Source organism: Rattus norvegicus, chromosome 2, assembly GCF_036323735.1.
Source record: "Rattus norvegicus strain BN/NHsdMcwi chromosome 2, GRCr8, whole genome shotgun sequence".
Lineage (NCBI taxonomy): Eukaryota > Metazoa > Chordata > Mammalia > Rodentia > Muridae > Rattus > Rattus norvegicus.
This window is the reverse complement of record NC_086020.1, coordinates 103701335-103723513: the sequence shown is the minus strand read 5'-3', so window position 1 is coordinate 103723513 and position 22179 is coordinate 103701335. Positions and strand designations below refer to the sequence as shown.

At 41.8% G+C, this 22179-nt stretch overlaps 1 protein-coding gene across 3 annotated transcripts in view; it reads left to right on the top strand.

Annotated features, from left to right (window-relative positions):
- The first annotated feature begins 456 nt into the window (after positions 1 to 456).
- Pde7a (phosphodiesterase 7A) overlaps positions 457 to 22179 on the top strand; it is a 91403-nt gene continuing 69680 nt past the window's right edge. For 2 of the 3 annotated variants that reach the window (XR_005500379.2, XM_039103228.2), the window contains exon 1: positions 457 to 952. Coding sequence is in view for 2 of the 3 variants with exons in the window: in XM_039103228.2 (XP_038959156.1) it covers positions 815 to 952 (138 nt within the window). In the remaining variant the exon portion in view is untranslated. The remainder of the gene's footprint in view (positions 953 to 22179) is intronic. The other variant, NM_031080.1, reaches the window with a different exon arrangement.

Sequence of the window (22179 nt, the reverse complement as noted above, 5' to 3'; positions counted from 1 at the left end):
CGAGCCCCCGAGATCAGCTGACGTCACTGCCGCAGTGGTCTCCCGCGACGCCCTAGTACGGGAATTCAGAGTGGACGCGCCCGGTGCCCCGCTGGATGGAAGCGCGGGGAGGGCGCCCTGTGCTCCCGGTATTCTGGGTCTGTCGGACGCAAGAGCGCCGGTCGGGTAGGCCGAACAAACTCCGGGTCTGGGCGCCCGAGGATGCCCCGCGTAACTCTCGTGCGCACGCGCCGCGGGTTGCGGGGAGGGAGCTGCGGGGAGGCGGGAAGCGACGGTCGGGCGCGGGGCGCGGGGCGCGGCGCCGAGTGGAGCGGACGCAGGCAGCCCGGTCCGGACAACCAGCGGGCTCCCAGGCGCTGCGGCGGCGCGGGGCGCGGGGCATGCGGCGCGGCGTCGTGACGTCACGGTGGCGGCGGCCGTGGTTGGCGCAGGGTCTAGGGCTGCAAAGTGTGAATTACGCCGGGCTCGCGCCGGCGGCGGAGTGGAGTGAGGCTCGGGGGAGGGGAGGGGCTGGGCTCCAGCGGCCAAGCTGCTCTCTGCTCCGCGCCCGTGCTCCCGGCCCGGGCCAGCTCTCGCGCCGCGGAGCACCGGGGCGGCGGGATCCCCTTTAACGCTGCCTGCCGGGCTCCCCGCGTCCGCTGCAGTCCTTCCCGCCGCCAGCCGCGCGGAGGGCTGGGAGGTGTCGGCGGCCGCCAGCGCCGCCCGCCCCGCGCGCGCCTCGGCCCCGGGTCCCCGCGGCGCGGCCCCCTCGTAGCGCAGGGGCGGGCGACCGCGGACTGGCGGGCGCCGCGCGGTTCCAAGGCGGACGTGTTCAATGGAAGTATGCTACCAGCTGCCGGTGCTGCCCCTGGACAGGCCGGTCCCCCAGCACGTCCTCAGCCGCCGAGGAGCCATCAGCTTCAGCTCCAGCTCGGCGCTCTTCGGCTGCCCGCATCCCCGGCAGCTCTCGCAGGTAACCGCCGCCCCGGGGCCCGCACCCACAGCTCAGTGCTTTTGTCTTTTGGGGGGACTCGGGCCATTGTTCCTGCCTCTGTAGGCTGGTCTCCCCCTTCCGAAAGCCTTTTGCCCTCCGCTGTGCTCACTGCCCCTGGCCTCTGCGACCCTCGCCGCTGCTAACCCGTCACGCCCGCTGCTAGCCTCAAGCAATGACTTTGTCCTCCCCTCCTTTCTCCGCCGTCTCCCACAAGTTGGGCCTCTTGTCCCTTAGTTGTGACCTGAAACACACCTGTTCGCCCCCACTTTCCCCCGCCCCCCACCTGTGCTGCTTCGCGAGCCTTGCAGTGCTGTGCTGGTGCTGAGGTTCTCAGAACAATGGGCCTGGATGTCCCATTGTGGTCCTCATCCGAACTGCGGAACTGCTCCTTTTTAGAGAATGGGCCTAGGTGTCAGGAACTAGTGTGCAAAGTTGATGGTTTCCAATCAGTTTTGTCGCTTGATAAAGGCGTTTTTAGTACAGAAACCACTGATGGGCATTCACAAAGGACTTTATTTCCGATGACCCAACACCAGTTGCTCCTAAGCATTTTAATTTTTTTTCTATGAAGTCCTTGGCTCAACTCTGTCGTTGGGTAAAATTTGGTTGCCAGATTTAGACTAAAGAGAAAGAAGAGTTTTATTTTGTTTACGTATGAATCTGGTCCCCTCATTGCCTGCTGCCAGAAGTTCTGTGTTTATGAGGTTACTTTTGGGGATGGGTACCACTCCACTCAGTTGAGCCTCAGCCATTCATTCATTCATTCATTCATTCGTTCGTTCGCTTGCTTGCTTGTTTGTGACAGAGCCTTTCTAAATTGTTCAGTCCTGCCTTTAACTCATGATCTTCTTGCTTCAGACTTCCACGTACCAGGCTTGAGCTGTCATCATCCTGGGTCCCATTTTCACTTCGTTAAATAAAGTATTCTTCGTCTTTTTCTGTTGCTTAGTGTTTCTTTACCCTGTATAGCACACCATTTCTCCCCTCAATTGCACTGTAAGTACTATAAGCAAGGTATTTTTAAAAACTGATAGTATGGACAGCATCTTTTAGAGATTTTGCTTATCTCCACTGAATTCTATGAATTCTATTTGTCATTTGCCTTTTTTTTTTTTTTTTTTTTTTTTTTGGCCTGTGAGATAGAGCAGGAGTTCCATGTTAGTTTCTTTTCGAAGAATTCTTATTTAAGGTCAGATTCTTGTCTGATACAAGGGAGTATGCTAATGAATTCAGTGTAAAAATACTAAGTGGCTTTTCAAATAATACTTTTGTTACTTTGAAGTGTAGTTTGTGAGCTGTATTTTTATTATTGCTTAACACATTTTAAAGTTCCAGAATAATATCAAAAGATATTAAAGCACTCGTGAGAAGGTTTTTAATAATAGTAATTAAAGGTCTTTAATAGAAATAACTTCTTCATTTCTAAATACTGTTTTCTTCCTCAGATCAGCAGACATGACAGATATCCACTTTCACTTACATATAAATAGTAAAAGCACACTTTATATAAAGTTATAAAACATGTGTTACGTGTTTTTGCTTCCTGAGTAGGAAATGGACAATAGGGAAGATTAGGGATTGAAAGCAAAGGTGATCCCAAGAGTTTTACCTAGTGGCTTAATTACCATACAAAGACCAATTTAAGCTTCACTTTCTTTGCCTATCCCCAGACTAAGATTTAAGTGGGCAATGGAATTTTTTTTCTTTTCTTTTTTCTTTTTTTTCGGAGCTGGGGACTGAACCCAGGGCCTTGCGCTTGCTAGGCAAGCGCTCTACCACTGTGCTAAATCCCCAACCCCCAGCAATGGAATTTTAAAACTATGACTGTGGCAAAAAACCCAAACTAACAAGAAACCACAAATTCTACAGAATTACACCTATTTTACTAGCTCTTTAATGCTTCTGAACAATTTCCAGATCTCCAAGAGAGTCAGTTGGAACTCCTTAGGTTTGAGAGACAAAATTTTCTTAATGAATACATAACCTTTTTCCTGGTGTACATCACTCAGTGTTACAGGGATTATAAGCTCACTTGGAAGCTGAGGTGGGTATATTGCCATTATTAATGCTTTGTGTATGGCTTAGTAGTAAATCATGCATTGGAACTGAGTACTGTGGGGATAGATGGGAATATGTAATGGGAAAAAAGAGGTAGATAATCTTAAATCTTACTCAGAGCTCTTTAAAACAAGCCTTTGGTTGACTCACAAGCTCCATACCCTTGAATCTTTAGTTCCTAAGCTTAAGGTTACCGAACTTGGAAGAAGTTTAGGTGGTTTTGTTATTTTATTTAAGAGACTTAAAAATTTTCTCTAGCTGCTAAGTAGAATTTTAATTACAAATTTCTATTTTAAAATATGTTCAAAAGTAGTTATTTCAGTTCTTCATTTTTACCACAGTATTAGATAGAGTACAGCTCATAGTAGGAAATTAATAAATATTTAAGTGAATGAATAGATGAAATTGCCTCAGACTGAGCTGAGTATCAATTTTAAATTTGAAACAGTGGGAGATCAATGTACAGTAAGACTCATTTATCTAAAATTTGCTTTCAAACATGTAATTGTAGACAAAAAATGATCCAGATAAGGTGCAGAAAAATTCTGAGCAGGTAGCAAAGGCACTTGGTGCCAGTTCATGGAAGCTTGGCCACCCAAGTCCATTCCTCAGACCCCATATAAAGGCAGACAAACTACCTCCATGGTTCTCCTCTGACCTCCACATTTTAGCTGTAGTATTAAGACACACACCCCCAGTACACACACACCAGACGCACATGCACACATACACATACAGAGTAATACTTAAAACAAGACTCTAAGCAACCAACATAGATCTGGGCATCATCTCAAAGCCAGTGAGGTTGAGCAAACTTCTAAGTAGCAGGAAATCTGAAATGGAATTACAAGCAGCTATAGGCCATTCACTGTATAGAAGCTCTAGTGGACAGCTGACATACCACAAGGGAAGGATGGAGGAAAATTTCTCACAAGCTAGCAAGATTTTTAAAGGTACTGTAGGAATATTTAGCTTAGGAATTTGAGTATTGTGTAGCAAAATGCTTATTTGTCAAAAAAAAAAAAAAAAAACAAACCACTGCATAGAGTCAACTTTTCCAAGTTGAAAGATTTATTCTGTTAAGAGAGAGAGAGAGAGAGAGAGAGAGAGAGAGAGAGAGAGAGAGAGAGATATCTGTGTTCCAGTTAATGTTTTTGTTCAAATGGTAAAGCTGATGAAAACCTCTGTAACACTTTTTTTCTGCAGAGACATTGACATTGGATCTTAGTCATGATATTTTTCAAACAACTAATATGAGATTTCTGAATTACTTGACGAATGAGGATAATAAATGAAACCTGTTTGTTGCTAGTTTGGATACCTGTTGCATAGAGGAGCTTAAACACTGGTCTTTCAGAACAAAGTTCATATTTGAAAAGAAAAAAGGTGTAATTTGTACTGTCTTCACCGCTGATGTTTTACATATTTATGATTCAATAAATGTGAAAGTTGAGGTAGTGTGTTAGTCAGATTTGGAGGCTGTGCTGGCTCGTTTGACGTCCACTTTCACACAAGCTAGAGTTATTTGGGAGGAGTGAACCTCCTTCGAGAGGGTACCCCCACCAGATTAACCCTTGGGCATCCTGTGGTGCATTCTTTTTGATTGATGATAAATGAGGAAGGACCCTGCTCACTGTAGGTGGTGCCACTCTTGGGCTGGTGGTTCTGAGTACTATTAGGAAGCAGGCTGAGCAAGCCATGAGAATAAGCAAGGGAGCAGCACTCCTCCATGGCTTGCACATGTATTCTGTGCTCTGGCCCAACTTCCCTGGATGATAAATTACAAATCAAGTTGCTTTGGTTATAGTACTTAGAAAAGTAGCTAAGATATAGGCATAGGAACACACATTTTATTTGGATCAGTAATCCGAAGTTTGATTTTTAAAATAAAAAAAATAAAGTGTTTTTACTGAACAAAATATTATTTTGCTGAACAAAGTGTTAGGATACAGAATATGAATACAAGCTATTACATATAGTCCAATTTTGTTGTCCCAACTGGTCTAGCATTACAGTGTACTTGAGACTGTCCTCAAACCTGTAAGCTTTCTGCCTTTGCCTTCAGAATACCAGGATTAATACCACAATGAGTCAACTTTGAGGTCTCATTTACAACTCTTGTATAGAGTTGTACACAACTCTCCCCAACCCCCTCCCTGGTTTTGGTTGTTTGAGACCAGGTCTCAGGTAGCCAGCCTCATCTTGAACTTACTGTATAGCTGAGGGTTTTGAACTTCTGTTTCTCCTACTTTTAATTCTGAAGTTCTGGAATTGCAGGAATGCAACACTATGTAAAAACCTTTTTTTTCAAATATACTATTTCATGCAAAGAAAAACCCACACAAACTCTTGCAAATACAGAACACTAAGATTCTTTGTATTAGATGTTAGAAAATTTAAAGGATTCATAATTTAAAAAAAAAAAACTTAGATCTTGCTGCCCTAACTTTTTTCTTTCTTTTTTACCCTCATACAGATTGAGGGAAGAAAAAGAATATCTGTGGGGTAGTTACTGTATTGGAGTCACCAAGTGTGATGACACACTTAAGATCCTGAAATAAACTGGGGAAACCCAGGGTAGCTGTTGATCTTTAGCCCAAGGACTAAAGATTAAGTAGATGTTTCCAGACAAATTAGTAAATGTAGGGGAAAGGGGAGAAAGGGCGCATTGTGTAGATAGATCTGTACTCTGAACTCTCCAGTGTGATGTCACTGTGATAGCCACTAACTATGTAGGTAGTGGTGGTCAGTTGAAATGTGGGTATGACTCAAGACATGAAATTATAGTTGAGTTTGAATAAAGCAAGTGCAAAGCGAAGCAACAGCAAATCGTTGTCTACTGATTGTTAGCAAGAGTCAGGTTGATGGATCAGCAGCACATTCTTCAAATGTTGCACACTTTCTGTCAAGCTTTTGTTTGTGTACATAAAACTCCTTTTAATGGATGCCTTCATGCCTGCTAGGTAAAGTCTTTGGAATCAATCACTAGCTCGTGTCAAACGGCAAGAACATTGTTTTGGCTTTCTGTCCGGTCTCTGTCCTGTCATAGTACCAAGACAAATAATCATTGTCCTTTAATCTCTATTCATATGTCACCAGACCTTATAAATATTTGTTCCTGTAGTAGATGGGCTGCACCTGGGTTTGTTGATTACAGTAAGCAAGAGAGTATGCTTTCTCAACTGTTGTTTGAACGATTTGCATTTTTATAGTGAAATTCATTTTCATATCTTACAATCCTTTTTAATTGTTCCTAATCCCGTATCACTTTGTAAGTGTGCATTATGCAAAATTTTTGACTCTTCACAAAGCTACCCATGAATGTTGATAGGGATGATAGGCACTCAGTTTGTAAGGGGCCTGTGCTGTTGCTCTTGACAAAAGGGTTCAGCTTCTATAGCAGATCAGAGTGTTTCTATTACTGCTCCATGGCTCCACCTACTGGTAGAGATGGGTCTTAATTTTCAGAAGATAATGGCTAACTTGGTAACTTGAGTTTCAGCAAAGCCTACACTTCTCAAAGTTTTGAATAGACTGAAATACAACTTTGGAGCAGTAAATGAAATTGGCAAGTGAAGAAACATTGTCCTTGCTTTAATAATAAAAATAATAATTACTGCTCATTTCGAAGTAACACCTACATGTTTGATTTTTTTTTTTTTAGCTGATGCTTTTAATCTTTATAAGTGTTCTCTGTAAAATAAGTACATTACTCCCATTTGTGCCCAGTAGTTAATAGAGCTCTGGAATGCTTTGATAGAGACATCTTTGTTCCTTACTCTTACTAATTTCATGTGCCTTACCTATGAAGGTAAGGACTATAGTTGGAAGTTCAGGTTAATGGATTATGTGTGAATTTTGATGGCCTATGAGAATGTAGAAAGAAAATCAATGTAACACATTGGATCACTCCGGGCTTTTAGAGCACACGGGAAATATGTCATTCTAGAGGCGGTGTTTTAATGACTAAATCATGCTACTGGTGACCCAGGGTAGGAAGAGATTGGAAACCACTTCTTTGATGGGTGACTAAAGAAAGTAGAGGCACCTTATTTGGAAGGAGAAATTGAGTTGGAGGTGGACATTGCTGTATGGGATGGTAGAGTCCTTTGCCTTCCAGCATTTGGAGCTCTGTCTTGTGAATGAGAGGCAAAAAGGCAGATCTGGATTTGTCCTGTATTCCCACTTGTTTGCCTTTTGTGCCAAGTGTCTCTAATGTAGAGAAAACATAAGCTTCAAGTTGTTATTTGTCACGGGGACACAACTGGGTTTTGGGAGTGACTTAAACTCCCGGTGGGTGTGACCAGTCTGTGCATTTCCTGTCTGTTTCATTTTCCACATGTGAAAGCACATGTCTTAGTTGCTGTTCTGTTGCTGTGCAGAAACACTATACCATGGAAACATATAAAAGAAAGCGTAGATTGGGGCTTACTTAGCTCAGAGAGTGAGTCTGTGATCAACACAGCAGAGCATGGCAGCCAGCAGGCAGGCAGGCACTGCGGCAGGAGCCGAGAATTTACACCCTGGTCAGCAGAGACTGGGCCTTCCTCATTCAAACCACCACAGTGTGTTGCTGAGTATGGATGGGGTGAGGACCAATAGCTGGGAACAGTGGATGGCAGGAAAAGGGATTGAGATGGGACACTTGAATAAAGTGTTACATTAGTTGTTTTAATTAGTGCTTCTAATCCTTAAAAACTGAGTTTGCAGACTAGCCTGCCTGAAGCATTACACTGAACTTTAGAATGGACTGCCCTATCCCAGCTTCCTCATTCTTAATATGGCTAGTTTTAACTTTCACATTTACAATTTTCTTTTGTATAAATAGAAGGTTACAGTTATACTTACAGAATAGTACCTGAGTTATAATCTATTGTCTGTCTCTTCAGGATGACATTGAATTAAATAAATGCTTGTAGAGTTAATGCCTTCACTTGCAAATTTACTTTCAGGACACTATCCTGAATTATTAGAAATGTTGATAAGGATGAATTGTTAAGGATATATATCCCATTATTTGTCATTATGAAAAATTAGGAATAACAAATAATTTCTCAATGGCTAAGTTCAGTTTTCTTGTTATAGAATATGTTAATTAAATCATTTCTGTTTTATCCAGATACATAAACACTTTGAAGAACTAAAGGCATAATAGTTTGGATCACATACAGCAAAATACGTTCCGTATTTTTTTTCTAATTTTTGAATGCGTAGCTACTAAATGCATTAAAAACATTTAATTGTGGGTAAAATGCTTAAAAAATAATTAACTGGAGAAAATTTGAGATATCCTAGAATTTCCCAATTAACCTAAAAATGAAAACAAAAAAACCTCATAATGTATAAAGGTATCACTCATACAAACACACATGCTTGCAAAAAGAAAAAGCTAGCTATCGCTCCAGATGTTAACACTGCCTCGGGATGATGAAATTTAAGTAATTTCTGGTTTTTATTTAGAAGTTTACATATTCAGTTTACGATATCAGTTTGTCAGTTCTTCTTTGCAGATCATTATTTAGGAATGAAAAAGTGAAGCCAGCTGTTTTTGGGTGAGATTGCTGGCAAACAGCGGGCTGCCTTATGGGATTGTAAATTCTTTGCTATAGTGATGATGGAGTGGAGGCTTGAAAGATGGTGGAGCATCACTGTTGTAGGGGAGTGGACCCCCCTGCTTCCTTCTGGAGTCACCATTTAATAATCCTCTGGGTAACTCAAGTTCACCAGGTCTACTCGTGTAGTTCTGGCTGCTGTACAGCAGTTTCACCCTGCAAGGGAGAGGCTGGGAAACAGTATGGATGTACTGCTGGGAGTAAGAGCTATGTCATCAGAGCTGATGAGAAGGCCTTTAAATGGCACCAGTAGAGTGGAAGGACTGAGTTCTTTGTGAGGCCATTGTCTCTGGGAGGTTCAGATAGTCTTACTTTTTAAATGTGGGAGAGCTTGTAGATCACAAAGTAAGTAACAAAGATGCTGGTGGGAAGTAGCAGCCCTCCCTCCCCTGTCTTCCTGCCTCCTCTTCGATGCTTTGCAGTTCTGACGATTGAAGCCAGGACCTCACACATAGAAACAAGAGCTCTGTTACTGAGCTGCATCCCCAGGCCCTCTGCTCTACTGCGCTCTGACATTTGGGGAATAGTCCAGAGTATAGCAGTGAGGAGGCAGTCAGGCCTCATGGTAGACTTAGATCCTTCCTTATGCAAGACCCTTAGACTCCAGGGAGTGTCATTCAGGCCTCAGTGTTGGTAATGATAAAGCGTTTGCTTTGTCACTTAATCCCTAACTTAAGATGGGTCTTGTTGACCCCCGTTGAAGGAATCAGAGAAAGAACTGGAAGAGCTTGAAGAGGCTCGAGACCCCATATGTACAACAATGCCAAGCAACCAGAGCTTCCAGGGACTAAGCCACTACCTAAAGACTATACATGGACTGACCCTGGACTCTGACCGCATACGTAGCAATGAATATCCTAGTAAGAGCACCAGTGGAAGGGGAAGCCCTGGGTCCTGCTAAGACTGAACCCCCAGTGAACTAGACTATGGGGGGAGGGGGACAATGGGGGGAGGGTGGGGAGGGGAACACCGATAAGAAAGGGGAGGGAGGAGGGGGATGTTTGCCCGGAAACTGGGAAAGGGAATAACACTCGAAATGTATATAAGAAATACTCAAGTTAATAATAAAAAAAAAAAAAAAAAAGATGGGTCTTGTTAAAATTCTCCATCCATTAAAAACACATGACCAGTTCATGACTATATCAACTTTCTGTTTTCTGTTCTTTTTGAACCCACACTTTTCTCTCTACATGTTATTGTCCCAATGTATCCTTTTAGACTGGAAAATATTTTTATTAATCACCTATTATATTCTTTCCACAAAAAACATGAGCTTTAAAGTTGAAAGTTCCTCATGAACTGAGTAAATGGCTCTAGGACAGAATTATAACGTAAAAATATAGTGACCCACAACTATAATCCCTGCATTCTGAGGTAGAGGCAGGAGGATCAGGGGTTTATGGTTGGTCAACTGCATGGGCCAAGACTCTGTCTTGACATCAAAAAAACATGTAAATGAAACCTAAACTCCCCGAGTCCACAGGGCTGTGTCAACTTCTGAATTATTTTGGTCTGGGTTATTGCTGCACTCCTGGCTAGTAGTAGACAGTAGATAGTAGTAGAAAATTTAAAAAAAAACATGAATCACAAAATTTTTAATAAATATTAAAGTAAAAATTTACCAGAGATGGATTTTCAGTGGTTCAGATTGGTGTGACTTCATTCAGTTCTGTCATCTCTCCACTGTACTCAACACTAGAAAATACAGCAGCATCTTGAGGCCCCAGGGAGCAGGGAGACCTGGCAGGGGTTGGGGGTAGGATATCCTCTTGGATACAGAGAGGAGGAGGAATGAGATAAGGAACTGTGAGAGGATGAACCAGGAGGGGGACAAGGACTGGACTGTTAAAAAATAATAATAAAAGTAATTTTAAAAAAGAAAGAAAATATCATGTCTTGTGTTGATTCGATACCTTTTTACCATAATATTGAAAGTTTGATAGCTTTTGATTACTATAACAAAATACCAAAGACAAGCAGCTTACAAAGAGAAAAGGTTTATTGTGGTTCACATTTTATACATTTCAATTCATGATCAGTTGACTCTGTTGCCTTTGAGCCTATGGTGAAACAGCACATCATGCTGAGGGCCCATGTTACACTAAACCTCCCTCTTGGCCAGGAAGTTAGTAGGGGAAGAAGCTAGGGTCCTACCTTTTCCCTTAAAGGGCATACTACTACTGACCTGAACACCTCTCATGAAGTCCCACCTCTCAAAGGTTCTACGCTCCTGTAACAGTGCCATGCTGGGACTTTACTAGCTAGCACTTGGAAGGCACATCAGATCCAGTGGTGGCAGAATATTTACTTACTTAGAGACAAGGTTTCTGTGTAATCCTGGCTATCCTGGAACTCAAACTGAGAGATCTATCTGTCTCTGCCTTCCCCCTCCCCTCCCTTTTCCCTCCACCTTTCAAATCCTGGGGTTAAAGGCCATGTGCCACCATGCCCAACTCAGAAACCTATTTTTAAATTTAGTAGTTTGGGGTTAAGGAGCTAGCTCAGTGGTTAAGAGTACTTGCTGATCTTGCAAGTGACCCAGTTTCAATTCCCAGCACCCATACGGCAGCCCTCGACGGTCATAACTACAGTTTCAGGGGATCTGATGTCCTCTCTGGCCTCCGTGGACACCAGTGATACACAATGCACACATAGGGGTATGTGTGTGTATGCATGCACGTGCATCAAAATACTCATAAAAGTAAATACATCTGTGGTGGTTTGAATAGGTATGGCCCTCATAAACTCATGTGTTTGCATGCTTGGCCCATGAGGAGTGGCAGTATTGATAGGTGTGGCCTTGTCAGAGAAGTTTGTCAGTGTCGCGTGTACTTTGAAGTCATACATACTCAAGCTATGGCCATTGTGGCACACAGGCCCCTTCTGCTACCTGCAGATCAAGATGTAGCACTCTCTGCTTTTCTACCACCATGTCTGCCTGCGTGCTGCCATGCTACCTGCCATGATAATGGACTAAACCTCTGAAACTATAAGCCAGCCTCAATTAAATGTATCCTCAATAAGAGTTGCCTTGATCATGGTATCCCTAAGACAACTTTTTTTAATTGGTAGATCATAAATATGCTATATTTTAGTACTTTTTATTATTCTGAGGTATATGTAACAGTGTCCCTGGTACAAATTTTAAATCTTTGTCAGCTTGCAACTAGATTTTCATGGAATTAATGTCTTAGAAAAAAGATTTGATGTCTTTTGTTTAGTCTTCTTCTACCATGCGTATTTTGAAATATCTGAAATACTCTTCTGGCTTTCCAGGTGTTGTTAGACAAACCCCAAGTCAGTACTTACTTTGTGGTAAGTTTCAAAAGCAGTCAGTGTTAAGGTTTTTTTTCCTCTTTTAAGGAGCTCAGTAGTTAAGAGCACTTGTTGTGCATAGTCATGAGGCCTGGTGACTAGATCCAAGCACCCAAAAGTTGGAACACCTTTTAACTACATCTCCAAGTGACCACAAGTCCTCCACTGACCTGTGCACACACCTACACATGTGTACACACACACACACACACGCACAGAGCGTTTGAAATATCTTCATGAAGAGGCTAAAAAGAGGAAGGAGTGAAAGGGGACCGGAAGTTCAAGCAAAGGGGAAGCAATGTGCTGTGTCAGCAAAATGGTTCTAGAAAATTGTTTAAGTATGACTGGCAAGGTGGCCTGGTGGGTAAGGGCACTCACCACAAAGTGTGACAACCTGGGTATGATCCCTAGAATACACATGGTGGAAAGAGAGAGCAAGTTCCTGCAAGTTGTCCTTTTATGTGCAGGTATGCACACTCACAAACACACAAAATAAATGTAAATGTTTAAAGAAAGAAAAAGAAACTTGAAGATGAAGTTGAGGTCCCGATCAGTCTCCTGAAGACTTCAGGAGTGTGCTCGACATAACGAGAGCTGCTGCTTGCTGTGTTATCTGTCTCCTTACTGTTGTTTTATCCTTGTGGCTGTACAGGCATGTGTCTTTTCTGATGTGGGAGGAGTCACTGCGCAGCCTGGGCTTTGAATTTGGAGCCTTCCTTCCTCCATCTCCCACATGCTAGGGTTGCGGTTGTGTGCCGCCATGCCTGCCTTCTCCGTGGTTTTCATTATTCTTAGTCTCAGCTGTTTTCATGACTCTGAGAATGTTTGAAAGGGACAGTTTTAATAATTCCACCCCCAACATTTTAAAGGTATACAGAGTGTGTAGGTTACACAGCTGGAAAGCAGAGAAGTTAGGAGTGTAACTTCAGTCATCCATTACTCTTTCTAAATTGTCTTCAATCTCTTTTTGTGTCAGTTCATTATATAAACATTTTAAGAAAAACAATGAAAGGGTGAAAAAGTTGATTTTAACAGAGGCAGTATCATCTGACTCTTAAAAACAAGAATACCTGTTAATAGTTGTCAGGAGATTGGAGCTTTCTAAGAAGCACATAAGAAAATGTGCACAGCTTCTGATAGCAAAGGAAACAACAAATGATTGTTGAGGGAGGGCAGGGAACTACTCTTGTATTGGCAAGATGTGAGCACATGATTATTCTTTGTAAAATGAGTGTGAGAGTGTGTGTGTGTGTGTGTGTGTGTGTGTGTGTGTGTGTGTGTGTGTGTGTGTAGGGGTAGGGGATAGGAATGGAGCTGGAGTTTAGAGATGATTGTGAGCCATCGCTTGGTTGCTAGGAATCAAACCTGGTTCCTCTGGAAGAGCAGTCATTGCTGGTAATTACTGAGCCATTTATCTCTTCAGCCTAGCAAATGAAAATTTTTAAGTGACTATAACAACTTTTTTTGAATCCTGGAATTTGTCAATGCAGCATTTTAGTTTTAAATAGGTTCAGATTTATGTCCGTGATTTTTTTAAATGTGTGTGTACTGTGCATGCACACACGCTTTCGCGTTTGCTTGTGCCTGCGCATGCTACAGTATGTATGCAAGTCAGAGGATGACTTGCAGGAGTCAGTTCTTTCCTTCTGCTATGTGGGTTCTTGGGAATGTACCCAAGTCATCAGGCTTAGTGGCAAACACCTTTACCTGCCAAACCATTTTGTCAACCCTGTATCTGCATCTTTCTATATAACACTTTGTATTAAATAAAAGGTATTGTAGCATTCGCCAGTAGAGAATTGGTTAAATTTATAGTATTTTATCTTTGCAGTGCTAAGGACCAAAACCAATGCTTTAGATGTGCTAAGCAGGCACTCAACCAGCTAGCTATATCTCAAATCAATTGATGACATTTTAATTTAACAGAAAACAATATTCAATAAAGTGATGCCATATAGCCAGATTTATCATGGGAAAATTACACAACCATTTGAGTGAGGGAGTAAATTAGTTGAAAATGGTAAGTTACCTGCTTGCCTTCCCTCCCTTCTCCCTCCCTCTCTTTCAGGGAGGGAAGGCATTTTTGAGATCTCACTGTGCAGCTGTCCTCCACCTTCTAAGTGCTGGGATGATAGGCAAGTGTTACCATGCCTAGCTAATTAATGTAGCTTCCTAGGTAGCATCTATATTTATAGGTAAAATCATGATGATGCTATAGATACCAGAATATCAATACATAAGATGTATAAGGTTGTAGCTGTCTTTGGGTAGTGAAAATTGTGGCAGTTTTCACTATCTTTATACTTTGGTGATTTCTTATTATGTAATGAGAACTTTTTGTAATCTAAAATCAACAAAGATATTCTTGGAAACCTACCCATTTTAAAATGATTTGAATTTATTAGTTCAGTGTGAACATTGTCCAAGTAGAATTTTAAAATTCTGAGAAGACCAGACTTTAGTGAATTTAGTAAAATAGTAATGTATTCATCACTGTGTTCCTGAGCCTGACATTAACTGTAAACATAGATATATTTCAAGTAGACAAGTGTTGTGCAACCTCTTTGTGTTTAGAAGGTTGTAGCCTGTAGTTTTAAGCCTTTGCTCTCAGATCAGCAACACTACCAGCCCCCACCTGCCCTCCCTTTTGCTCTACCCACCTTTAGCTCCTGGTGACCACAGTACCGGCCCTCTCCCAGCTTTCCTGAATCTTCAGATAAAAGACACACACACACACACACACACACACACACACACACACACACACACACACACAGTTTGTTCCTTTGTATCTTGCCTTCTTGGCACAATTGCTAGGTGTAATATCTCCTGCCTGGAAATTTATCATCAATTTCTAATTTTCAGTCCAGCTAGATTCTTCCTCCAGGATAGAAGTGCCACAATGGCACCTTTCAGAGCCTTCCACACTGGGCGTCATGGTTTGCTGACACTGCAGGATGGTGCCATTGATTGCCTTTGTCCCTTGGCAGGTTGTGTGACTCCTTCAATACTGTGTGAGCTAGTCCTCAGATTCCTCCAGATCTGGTGTCCAAAGTGTATAGTGTCTTCAAAAGGGCATTTTCTGGAAAGTACCAAGGGCAGCAGCTATCCTACGCTGTTTTGAGGTCTCTTGGACTCCCTTGAGCAACAACTCAAAAGGTTTCCTGTGCCTGGCACTGGGGTATTTGCTAGTTAATGGTGTTTAGGGAAGCATTGTTAACCTTAATTAGAATATCTTCAATTAAACAACATATATGCATAGGAGTGAGTGTGTGTGTGTGTGAGTGTGTGAGTATGTGTGTGTGTGAGTGTGTGTGTGTGAGTGTGTGTGTGTGTGTGTGTGTGTGTGTGTGTGTGTGTGTGTGTACACGTGTGCACGTGTTGAGGGCAGTTTTAAGCAAGCATAAAATTATTCCCTGTGGCCTTTTCAGTCATCTTGTGTGTCTTTTCTACTTCTCCAGCAGTCTTGCCATTTCTCTTCCCTCCACAGGTAAGTCTTCCCCAGTCATCTTCTCCCATGTTCCCCCTTTCCTAGCAACTGTGTCCTGTTACCCCCTTCTAGTGTTCCTGTGGTTGTTGTCCCATCCCTATCATGGGCCCTTTTAGGTTTCTCCACGTTACTATCTATAGTTACTCCACGTTATAAAGAGTCTGAGTTAACTTCCACAAATAAAAGGTCTATATTACTTCACTCAGTATAATAATGTGTAGTTGTAGTAACATGCAAATTCAGCTATAAAGAAAACTGACGCCAAGCGTAGTGTTTAATGTATAGCATGGAAGAGAACACTGCAGGCTTAATGGATACAAAGTATAGAGGTGTGATGGGGCGCGCTCGCTCGCGCTCTCTCTCTCTCTCTCTCTCTCTCTCTCTCTCTCTCTCTCTCTCTCTCTCTCTCTCAGGCCCTGGGTTCGGTCCTCAGCTCCGGAAAAAAAAATGGAAAATTACATGAAGAACCCCAAGATTTTTTGTATTACCTTAGATGAGTAAGTTCAACTAAAGCAACCCACTGTGGTTTTGATTGATAGACAATGGCTGAAATTTATGTATCATAAATTCTGGCAGGAACCTCACAGTGTGACCTGACTTAGAGTAAATATCTTTATAATCATATAAGAGGAGATCATTTGTTATTGGGACAAGACCTAAATTCAACAGTGGGTGTCTTTGGGGATATGTAGAGACCAAGGTGCACTGGAAGGAAGCTAAGTGGATCTGCCTGCTGAGCGATGGCCTGAGGCAGCAGCACATCAGCAAACCCAAGGCGTATTGGATTCAGCAGGAACTAGGAAGTGGGAAACCTTCAGATCACACACTCCTCAGTGAGTCTCCCACATGAACTGGGGAGAAGAAATGTCTCTGGTTTTAATTCCTCTGATTTGTAGTACTGTGTGGTAGCAGCCATAGGAAATGGGCACAAATGGCTTTAAGTTTTGTGTTTTCTGTATTGTGTGTGTATTATGTTTGTGTATGGAGACCAGAGAACAACCGTGTGGTATTTTCTCTTATAGTTTTGAGCTTGAACTGAGGTAACCTGATTTGCACATAAATACATTTGCACATAACATACAATTGCAAAGTGTTTTTTACGTTCATTTGGATAATTTATGAACTTAAGTGGTAGCCTCTGGATTTAGGAACCAGAAAACCTTTTACAAAGACCCAGGTGCTTGGTTCCGAAGACAGATAGGAATCAGCCTATAAGGTCCCTTTTCTGTTGGTGTCCTTGGTATTGCCTGGACAGGGCACCTTTTCCTATACGTGAAGTCTGTTTCCATAGGTGGTTGAGTTTTTTTTGGGTTTTTTTTGTTTGTTTGTTTGTTTTTGTTTTGTTGTTGTTGTTTTTTCTTGTGAGACAGGCTCTCTAAGTAGCTCTGGATGTCCTGGAATTTGGTCTCTAAGTCACAAACATTCACCTGCGTTTGCCTCCTGAAGTGCTAGGATTAAGGGCACACACCACTATGCCTGGCCAAGGTTGAAACATTTTTTAAAACACAGGTTAAATGGTGTCAGCCAGCTCAAAATAACAGATTTTTTGCATGTAAAAATCCAAGTTCCCTTGCTTGGTGTGGGCCTCCATGATCAGGTCCCATTCCTTCCTCTCTGTCTCTCACAGTGATCTCTTCTGTCTGAATGTGCCAGCGTTAAGGCTCACGATTTTCCCAGGGCTCTTTGCCATCAGTCCCAGCCCATGCGCAGAAGAACTTGGTCTGGCCTCCTTCTGTTAAATTATGTGCAAAATAACTTCCTTCACCTGTCTCATCCTTGACTTGTGTGACATTTGGCACACACACACACCCCTTACCTGTCTGCCTCTACCTGCCGTTGGCTCCATTTCCCCTGCCTCCTGCGACCATAAGACACATGCTTAGCACTTCCACTTCGCTGACTCTGGTGTGCAACAAATTAAGGTTCTAGACAGAGAAAAGTGAAAGGTTCTTATCTCATTCTTAGGTCAGAACTTAGGCTTCCCTTAGGATCAATCTCAAATTATTTAATAATTTCATATCGTAATGCCATCTTTATCTTTGTCCTGTTTCTAACTTAATTTCAGTTTTATTGGCAGTCCCTTATTCTCTAAATATATGTAAATCTCACATAAGAATATATTGGAAATTAGGGGCTGGAGAGATGACTCAGTGGTTAAGAGCACCAAGTGCTCTTGCAGGGTACCTGGGTTTGATGCCCAGTGCCCACAGCATCTAACTACAGTTCCAGGGTATTTAGCATCTTCTGAACTCTGGGTAGCAGTAGGTGGTACATAGACATATAGACAAAACACATATAACATAAAATAAAAATACAAACATAGCAAAATAAGAAATTAAAGTTTATCAGACCAAAGCCAAAATAATAAAAACAGAAAAATTGTAGTGGGATTTAGAAAAGGAGTGGCATAGCTGTGACTGGCAACTTGTGGGATTTGAACTGAGCTCTTTCCAGATAAGCTTTCTGTTCTGTGCTGTGTGTGGTGGGGAGCCACAGGGGTGGAGCTGCAGGGAGAGGGGATTGTGATGGCATCTGTGATGGGGGTTGGGACACAGGGCTTCAGTGGCTGTATGGGGAGGGTTGCTGTAGGGGCGAAGCCACGGGACTTGGAGGATGGGGGCTGGGGGAGCTGTTTCTCTGGGAGAGTAGGAGGTGTAAACCTGGAGTTAGGATAGGAAGCCGCCCCTCTGAGATGTAAATAGCAAGTGCTTGTGTTTTGCTTCTATAAGAAGAACTAGGTGATATTTAAATAGAACTTTATAAAGTAACTCAAATTTGGGGGTGGAGCTAAATTAATATATGCTTGTTATAAAATACAAGGCTATAAAAATTTTTGAAAAAGAAGAAACATCACCCACAGTGCTACCACTCAGATATAACCACTGTTGGTTCCTATGCTGCTAAAGTCATACCCATCTGTTTCCATGAGCAGTGTGTGAGTGCCTTTTTATGCTTTGCCATTATTTTTAGTTTCTGTTTCTTAGATCTTGTTGATATTAAACTTGTACTTGATATTAATTACTATGTATCTTATGCTATTTGTTTATTGACTGCATTTGTTGTCATTTTAGCATAGCTATTAAATCAAATTTCTAATGTTTTTATGTTAAGAAGGGCCATTTTGTCATGTTTGTAATAAACTTCAACTTTTTAAATCATAATTTAATAAAAGGACATTCTGCTTTTATAGACAAGATTATCTACTAAGTCTTAACTCTTTTTAGTGATGTAATAACAGGAATAAGTTTATTATTAATAAAATTTTCAATATTTTCCACACGTAACCATGGCTTCATCACGACTTTGATAATAATTCTTTCCATTTTAGTAGCTACAGTGAGCACTGAACTTATTATCTCTGTATTTTCAATAATTAGTAAAAAAGGAAGCTGACATTTTATTTTTTTGAGACTGTGTAATTGTAGGGGAAATTTAAGCTTGAAAAAGAGAGCCTTCAATACTAGATGTCCTGTTAGTGGCTGTCACAGCGCTCCGTGCCAGCAGGCTCTAATACTGTGATGTCTTCACTTCTATAGGTCTGACATTGAATTTAGGACCCATTTTCGTAGTTTAGAATGTTCAAGTGGGACTTGTGTAAAAATGGCATGGAGTAAGAAATGTTCTCCACTTGCTTCTTTTCCTGTGTATCACAGTGAAAGTACCCCAAAGTCATTTCAGAGAACTTTCTGGAAGAGACTTTTAGGGTATCAAACCACAATCCACGAGCTGAGAAACATCTTGGATCCTGGGCTGTCTAGCTATGTGGGCTGCAGGCTGGTGACTACCTCAGTCTGACTCTGTCCCTTCATCTGTACAACATGCCCAATAACTGGGGTCTCTTGGGATTCCATAAGAATTAAAGTGGGAATAAATAAGACCACAAAGCCTGCAACTGTTGTGCTTCGTAGTACACTGGCCATCCAGGTCCTTGTGGGCTAGAGTTGCTGCGGGGAACTTTCACTTCAGGTTCACATGCTATGGCTTTGGATTTCCGTTTGAATTTTCAACAGTTTTACTTTGGGATACACCGATTTGCAGAAGACACAAAGCTAGCACAGAGAATTTCTACAAAGTTTCCTGATGTTAATATTACTTTAGCATGTTACACATTACCATCCATATGTGGGTATAGGCATCACAAACACGCACACAATATAACCATTTACTATAGTATAATTATCAATTAAATTACTCACTTTAGATCTGTCTTGTCTCTTCAGCTACAACTGTCTGTAACTCCTGTTGAGTTTAAGTTATTGGGCACTAGACTTACAGGTTTCCCCATTGTTATTGTGTATTTGATATGATAAATTTAATGATATTCTGGTGAGATCAACCAGTAAGAAAAGAACTTTTGCTGCTCAAACCCTGAAACCACATAGGGAAAGGAGGAATTGGATTCCTAAAAGTTGTCCTCTAACCTCCACAATTACTCATTCTCTCTCTCTCTCTCTCCCCTCTCCCTCCCCCTTTCCCCTTCCCCTCCTTCTCTCTACTTCTATCTTTCCCTCCCTTTCTCCCATTCGACCTCTCTCTTTCCCCTTCTCACACATGTGAGTGTAACCTTACAAGTTAAGAACAATGATATTAAAAAGGAAACCTAATTTTCAAGGTGACTTTTTACCAGGTCCCTAGTTCAGCATTTTTTACTTTCCTAAATGCTTTTCCTAGCCAGGCAGTGATGGCACATGCCTTTTACCCCAGCCCTGAGGGGCAGAGGCAGGAGAATCTCTTAAGTTCGAGGCCAGACTGGTCTACAGAGTGAGTTCCAGGACAGCCAGGGCTACACAGAGAAAACCTGTCTCAAAACCCTACTCCCCCCCAAAAATTGTTTATTTTCTGAAAATTTGTTTACATATGAAAACATGTTGGTGTGTATATGGATGTGTATGTTATGCCATGCAGGACTTTAAACAAGAGGAATCATCAGAGCATTGCCCCATAAATCTGTAAATCTTGAGCATCTTAACATCACCGTAGTGGACATGTGTCTGTTAAAAAGTTGGCTGTGGGGGAAGCAACTGCTGCTGACATTACTTCTCACAGAATGCTATTCCAGGTCGTCTGTTAACATCCCTAGAGACAGTGAAACAGTAACACCAGTTGCAGATGTAATTTTGCATCTTGCAGAGTGTGCTGTCTTTTATGAGGAGCTCATGGTTGTAATGTGCAGAACTTAAAGCTAGTTATGGAGTGACAGTTGGGAAAATTGTCAAGGACTGTTGTACACTGGATGCTTTAAGGAATCTGACTTGTGGCACCAAGTAATTAGAGAGAAGATCTTGGGGACAAAAAGGACAAAGCCCTTATATATTTAAGCCAAACATCTTTGTGTTGTGATTGTCTTGGGATAGGAATGCATGAAGGACTTGATTCATGTTTTTATTCCAAAAATTCATATAGAGGTAAAATTATGACTTAGAATGCTTAAACTTGATTTTTATTTTAAATAAAAGATCTCGAAAAGTCAATCCTCGTCATTATTTACAATTACACTTCAATCTCCAATGAGAAGGTTCACTAAGGTAGACTTTACACATCTATGAAAACTAGGGTCTCAGGACTTCCATTATGAGAGTATGCTGTAAGTCAGAGCCCTACTCATGAAGATTTTTAGAGTGTTGACAGTAATTTTTTTCGTAACACTTTAAACGTATAGTGAGTGCTTCAGTGACTGTGCATGCCTGTGAACAGCTTGTAGCACAGTCCAGAAGGAGAGTGTGAATCAGGAGCTTCGTGCATTGCATTGTCCTCACAGAACACTCAACTCCCATATTGACTTCTTTGTTCAGATCTTTCCTTGAATTTTCACAATGAGTTCAAACAATAAGGGAGGCACATTATCTAAATCTGTTGACCTGATCATTACAACTCCTTCCACAGCTTGTTTAGATTTTTCTTCTCTATCTTGAACTTCCTGTGGAATAAAACAGCTGTGAAGCTTCCCCATCTACCTCTTTACCACCCACTTTCCTCCAAATTGTATGTTAAGTACTGCTCCCTTTTCCTGTTATTTTGCTCTCATATTTCATATTTTATTCCACCAAGAAAATTGTATGCCAGAATCAGACTTTTAATTACTGTGGTTTAAGAATTTAATAGTTGTTAGCACTATTCTCTCTGTTATTTCCTGACCCTGTGCATGTTTATTCTACTACTGGGAGGCTTGTCAAAACTCCCCCCTTTTAATACTCAAAATTATAAATATCTGATTGCATTTTTACCCAGATTGTTCTTATTTGTAGTCTGGGATAAATTGGCATTATGAAGCTGTGTGAGCATTTATAAAGAATACTAAAAGTACATTTAAAAGAGTGCTTGGCACATGGTCATGGTCTAGCTAATGTTCTGGGCCACTCTTTACTCTTCTTGGAGTTCCCTCTCTACTCCCTCCTTCTTGCTTTGCCAAGGAGACCTGCTGTTAGTGTCGCTGGCCTTAACAGTTGGGCTGTGCAGTGGGAGAACAGTGGGTTATACTTTCTAGCCTCTCATCCACTTCCCTAAAGCCAAATTTCTCCCAGGTCTAAGAGTCACAGCTTCTCTCCAGTTGCCATGGGATTCTGTGAGGAGTTTGACCCACAAAGCTGTTCTCATCTCCTGCCTCTTCCTTCTGATTCTGGATAAAATTAATTATTCTAGTTTAGTCACTGTCTTTTTTCTTTTCCCCTCCCTCCCTCTCTCCCTCCCTTCCTCCTTTCCTTCCTTCCTTCCTTCCTCTCTCTCTCTCTCTC